General features: G+C 48.1%; 3 protein-coding genes across 3 annotated transcripts; all 3 read left to right on the plus strand.

The window, feature by feature from the left end:
- Window positions 1-294: 294 nt before the first annotated feature.
- Window positions 295-1,248, plus strand: TEOVI_000579900 (uncharacterized protein; the record flags this gene model as incomplete). The annotated part of the gene is made up of 1 exon (XM_067223797.1): window positions 295-1,248. One exon carries the CDS (start codon window positions 295-297, stop codon window positions 1,246-1,248), a length of 954 nt encoding a protein of 317 aa, XP_067079898.1.
- A 1,496-nt stretch (window positions 1,249-2,744) lies between these two features.
- On the plus strand, window positions 2,745-4,214 carry TEOVI_000580000 (tubulin delta chain; the record flags this gene model as incomplete). Its single annotated transcript, XM_067223798.1, has 1 exon — window positions 2,745-4,214. The coding sequence occupies one exon, from the start codon at window positions 2,745-2,747 to the stop codon at window positions 4,212-4,214; it is 1,470 nt and encodes a 489-aa protein (XP_067079899.1).
- A 669-nt stretch (window positions 4,215-4,883) lies between these two features.
- Window positions 4,884-5,735, plus strand: TEOVI_000580100 (uncharacterized protein; the record flags this gene model as incomplete). The annotated part of the gene is made up of 1 exon (XM_067223799.1): window positions 4,884-5,735. One exon carries the CDS (start codon window positions 4,884-4,886, stop codon window positions 5,733-5,735), a length of 852 nt encoding a protein of 283 aa, XP_067079900.1.
- Window positions 5,736-5,923: the final 188 nt, after the last annotated feature.

Raw genomic sequence — 5,923 nt, forward strand, 5'->3', positions numbered from 1 at the left:
TCACGTATTGTCAAAGCTCATTTTTAGTGCTCAGGGGACAGCTGTTGTTAGTTGTTGATACAGATTTATTTGGTGAACTGAAGTGTAGTTTAAAACTATTTTTTTTTTCGAGTGTTAGCGCGGTAACTGAAGCAGTGAGCTTCACCGATTTTGTTGAGGGCAGGGGAAGCTAAGCACCCCCTCCCCACCCTCGGGTCGTGTAATAGCCGAGGGCTATTGTAACAACGGCCCACACTGCACGTCGTCAAAAGGAGATCGGAGTATTTGGAGTAGCCCCCCCCAAAAAAAAAAAGAATGTGGCTTTTCTTTGGAACTTTGTGTCGTGGAGCACTTGTGGTACTCCTGACCTTTCTTCTTTATTTTGATTCTAGTCGTCTTCCGACGCCTGATTATGTTGCCGGAGAGATGTGTAACATGTTGGAGAGACACGCGGAGTGTTCCAGCTGTCAGAAGCTTCTGAGCCATTTCGATGTCGATGGAAAAGGCGATGAGTCCCCGATCTGGCAAACTTTGCGACGGTTAGACAAGCCGCGTATGCCTGCAGTGCAACCATGTGATGGCAAAACGAGGAGTGTGGAGTGTAATCATTTTCTTGAAAATAGTCTCATTGAAAAGTGGAGCATGGTCTCTGCGCTTGTTCACGAAATGAAAAAGTTTTACGCCACTACGGATCCGGATGCCGTGGGCATCGTTAACACTCGGCACGATGAACTCGTAGAGTTTATACTGAATGAAAGGGAAGCAAGAGAAAGTGAACAGCGGGAATTGCAGAAGTGGGAAGATTGCTCTTCTATAGTCGATGTCGAAAGTGACACTTCGGAGCTTTCCACGAACAAATTGAGGAGGCACACATATGAAAGCAGTGCGTGCAGCATTAGTTTCAGCAACGACCGCCAGCGATCGTTCTGCTGGTGCCACTGCGCGGGAAAGTTGCCTTTCATGGAGCGGACGCGGATTTGGTTGCTTCATATTTACCTCTCGTACGATATGCGCATGAAAATAATTATTTTACAGCATCAAAGGAACACCCTCTTTTGCCTTCTGTTGGAATTATGTTTACTTGGAATAGTGATGAGGCACCAGACTGTGGAGGCTGCAGTTGAAGTGGCGGGCGCCGTACATCCCACCAACGGCAAATTGAGCAATGAACTCACGGATGTTTTTATGTCACAGGTTCACACGGGAAAATCAACCACACGTCGGGTTGCGCCTCCACGATTAAGAGGGTCCAGTCACCGGAAAGACTGAGGGAAAGGGGGAAAACAAAAAGATGAGAGCAGGTAAAGAAATACAATGGACCCAGTGTTTATACAGGCATAAAAACATATGAAGAAACGTCTTTGTGTGTTGTTCTGTTTTCTATTTTATTTTTGTTTTTAAACGAATTAATAAATATATTAAAACGTAATCACCAAGGGGGATCGTTTTTGCAGGGTGGCGTTTTTTTTCTTACCACACACCATTGAACGGAGGGTGATTTGGTGGGTCTCGCCCGCGCCTTGCCTTTTTAAAAAAAATTAAATATTTCCTCTAATTTACCACACTAATCCCACCTTTTTTTTTTATTTCCCTCTGTCGTTGTTTCTAGTGAAAACTTGAAGCAGGGGAATTTCCCTTTCTTTCACTTCCGTTTATCTTTTTCACTTTTACTTAATAAATAAAAAGACTTTATTGTTTTGATTGGAGCTCCTCTTTGAGAGGTTAAATCGGCCTTCCCCACATTGTGCCTAGCTGTGTTACTCACTTTACCTGGTGATATTATTTGTTTGTTATTTACTTAGAAACGTCTTTCATGCGGTATGAACCTTGTGTGAGCTTACATATGTGTATTACACAGGGTTGTATCTGCTCATTTAACATAGATTAAATAATAATGAAATAATATGGTGCATTAGTGGGTATTGAAGGTCGAAAAGTGGGAGGGGGAGGGGGAGGAGGGGCAAAAACTAATGTGGGATCGACTACATTTAATTGAAAGAAAAAAGCAATTGCCTTGGCAATTCAAATCAGCAACAGGCATTATAGTTTGTAAACGTAGACACGTTCCCATGTGTGGCTCAATATATCCACTGTCACTGATACATGCGGGGACGTGTGATTTTTTTTTGAAAATTTGTTTATATTTTGTTTACTTTGATCTCGTCACTGCCTACCGTTGTTAGTGAAGAGAAGAAAGGAAACAGAGAGTGTCTATACAAAGCATTGAACAGGTATGGATGAAAGGTGAGGCGAAGGGAACACAGAGCGGAGTTTGTTGGTACATCACGCTGTGCATGCGCAAAGCATCAAGTAAAATACGTTGGCTTCATATATCCGCGAGCCGCTTGACAAGAGGATGTCCAGAAACATATATGATCCCCATGAATGCGCCTTGTTGCTACATTCTCTTTTTTCTCCTCTTGTCACGATCATTTTAAATTATTACCCGTGTTCTCTTCATACGTGCATATAAACTTTTTCCCAAGGGCTGTTCAACCAGGTCTGCTTGCTCCGCCACCCGAAGGAGCTGCGAGGTCCAAAGAGAAGAAGCGGGACCTTGCGGTTGTTAGATTTCCCCTGGTCCCTGCGCTGGGACGCAGCAACTCACCACTCGCTGTGGTGCCGCAAACCAACGCGAGGTTTTGCTGTGAACAAGTGAAACGAGCTGGAGAAATAGGGGGAGGAGAGTTGAGAGTGTCGGGGGTGGAAATTGAAATTCTACTTGTACTTGACGCCTCTTCGTCACCCAACCTTTCCCAACACTTATGGCATGTGTGCATGTCCTGGTGGGGCAGTGTGGCAACCAACTTGGCGCACACTTTTTGACCGCACTAACAGATGAGGCACGCCGCTGCAGTGATGAAGATTATGCATCCCAAATTTCGGCTGATCATTTCCGTCCGGCACCAACACAAAAGGGAATCAGACGAGGAGGCGTAAGTAACGGCAACTCCGGTCATCATGACGAACCACCACTACCGCGCTCCGTCATGATTGATATGGAACCAAAAGTGGTCGAATCCGTCGTGACAGGCGTTAACGACGGAGGCGCATTCCAGGTACGAGCGGAGCAGTGCGTCACCCGGGACGAGGGAAGCGGGAACAACTGGGCGTTTGGATACTATGAGCAAGGAAGAAGTAGATGCGATGAGATCGTGGAATCCTTACGCCGGCAGAGTGAGGCGCGTGGGGCAGCTCATTCCTTTCATATCGTGCACAGTGTTGCAGGTGGAACCGGCTCGGGGGTGGGATGTTTGGTGTCCGACGCCATCCGGGTGGAGTTCCCACGAGCGCTTCTCCTCCACACGGCGGTGTGGCCGTTTGCCACCGGTGAGGTCGTAACGCAATGGTACAACTGCGTGTTGGCTATGAGTGCCCTACGCGAGAGTGCGGATGCTGTTTTCGTGGCGCATAATGATGACTTTGACGTCAGCGCGAGACCTTTGCAGAAGGCTGTCAACGGCCGAACAAGCGAAGTGAGCTTCGATACTATAAATCACGAAATTGGCCGCCTCCTCCTCGACCTCCATCTTCCGAAGAAATTGTACCCGGTTCCCTCAACTGCACCCGAGAAAAAACCTCACCCACAGTCAACGTTTCCGGCTTCTAGAACAACTTCCAGTACGGGTGCTATGGCGTCGCTTAGATGCGGAGGCCTCACAGACGTCGTGGAAGCGGTTGCACTAGACCCAGCACTGAAGTTCTTCTCTGGTTTAGCCCTTCCCGTGACTCCACCTGACAACCGTGTCGTTGCGCCAGAGGCAACGTCGTGGTACCCGCTGTTGTGTGAAGCATCTCGTCGAACCAGGGAGTTATTCGTACCGGCACCGTCTGGTGACAATAACACTAGCAACAACCTTTCTACCGCATTCATCGAGCAGCGGCCCCTCCTATGGAGTTTGCGTGGGCCAGCTGCATGCAGTGAAGGTCTCGCGCATCTGCGGGAAGTGCTCTCGAGAAGTACGCCGACCCCTGACGGACGGGAGTTGTATGTACCGCCCTCTGCACTCCTTCTGCATGAGGAGCGGCTTCTCGGACGGAGAGCCCATGTTTCAGTTTTTGGTCCTACACATAACATCGGACTTCGACTAGCTTCCGCACTCGAGAGGGCTGAAGATTTACTTCGCGTCAGTGCGTACGTTCACCATTTTAGTCGATACGGAGTAGGTGAAGAGGAGCTGCGGGACGCCGTTGTGCGTATGTGGGACACTGCTGCCGCATACGGGGCGGCTTGAGCACATCTGTACGTGAAGAGCGTGCACGCAGAAGTGGATTGTATGATGCAGTGTAATGTGATGTGCTTTCGTCCAGGTGGGTGTCGTGTTGTCATGGCACAGGATGTAGCTAGTGACCAAATGGATTGTAGAAGGGAAAAGTGACCATAGAACTCCCACAAAGTGATAATAGACCTAAAAGAGGCGAGGTGTGTCGTCTATGGGCTACGGGACAAATCGCTTGTCAGTAATCAAAGGAGCAAGTAAAGGGGGATATACACGCATGCGTATAGATATATATATATATATATATATATGGAGTTTTTTAGGGTGCAGCAAGGTGAGAAGGAGGTTAAATACCCTCCCCTCGTTTTATCCGCATCCGTCATTTTCCCCCTTTTTCTTCACTTCTCTTCGCTCTGTGCCCTCTTCCTTTTACATATGTGCGTTTACGATAAGCAGCAAAGGAATAATTTACATATCCAAGTTTCAATCACCAAAGAACGAGAAGGTAGAGTAAACGAAATAGGTTTGAGCAGATTAGGAAAAAAGTTTAAAAAGGAAGTGAGAAGCAGACAAGCTTGCAACGTTTGCGTGAGAAATAGGGGAAAAAGTGAGGTAAAGAAGGGTGCCTACGGGGGGGGAAAAAAAAATTATATTTACACATATCACCTAGAAACTCCACATATCATGTCAACCACCTGCACCAAGAATGAGCCTCGTGGCTTCCACCATGACCCATATGGCACGCCCCTGCTTGATCAAGGGAGCGAGGAGCGCAAGAATAACGCCGCCCTGAACTTCTTCACGGCTGCCACCTACGCTGACGAGCACCAAAAGCAGGAACAATACTCTTTAACAAACTTTGACACGTTAAGTTCTGTTGATCAGATGACTTCTACAGAAGGTGAAGGTGGCATATCCGATAACGGAACGGTGGAATCCAGCGGACCGTTTGTGGTGACACCAGTCCCTCAACCTACTTCTACAGTCGCCCTTGCCATGGCGTCATCAACTGTTATTGCTGCAGCCGCCTCAGTGGTTCGTTACGCCTCTGTCGACTTTCGCTTCGGTAGCGCATGGTTTGTAGCGCCGTTCCGTACTTCCGTTGGTGAGATCGTTGTGGTAGAGTATCCACATAACGGCAGTCTCCATGTTGGACTCGTAAGTTGCATCACAACGACGATCCCACCGACCTTCACAACACTGCGAGCAGCAGAGCAAGCGGGCCTTATGCCTACCGAAGAGGATCTCATGCAATACCCCCGTCTGGTGCGCCATGCTCGTGAATTCGACCGCCACACAAAGTTGGAGTTACGCACGCATGATCTCGCTTCACTCAGGTCTGCGCGCGAACTGGCTGAGGAAATGGGAGCACCCATCACATTTATCGATGCTGAGTGGCTGTTGGATCTGACAGCCGTAACGTTCCTGGTGCAGGTATGGGGCAACATGGAGCAAGTGGATCGCCTAGCTGATGAACTTGCCGCGCGCGAAGGAGCGGAGGTTGTGTTTACTTATCCTGCAGTGAGGTATGAGTAGAAGCGGCAATCGTTGCATCCACATATTTTTCTCTTTGTTAGGTGTAGGTTGTTTCACTGTTGCTGTTGGTGTTGGTGTTGGTGTTGGTGTCTCTTCCTCCCTTCTTCGCAGTGATGGCTGTCCGATAATTTCCGCTCTCATTACTGTAAAGAAGTGGGTTTCTGCATCTGCATATATATATATATATA

This window comes from Trypanosoma equiperdum, assembly GCF_001457755.1.
Source record: "Trypanosoma equiperdum strain OVI genome assembly, contig: ctg_1971, whole genome shotgun sequence".
In the NCBI taxonomy this organism is placed as follows: Eukaryota; Euglenozoa; class Kinetoplastea; order Trypanosomatida; family Trypanosomatidae; genus Trypanosoma; species Trypanosoma equiperdum.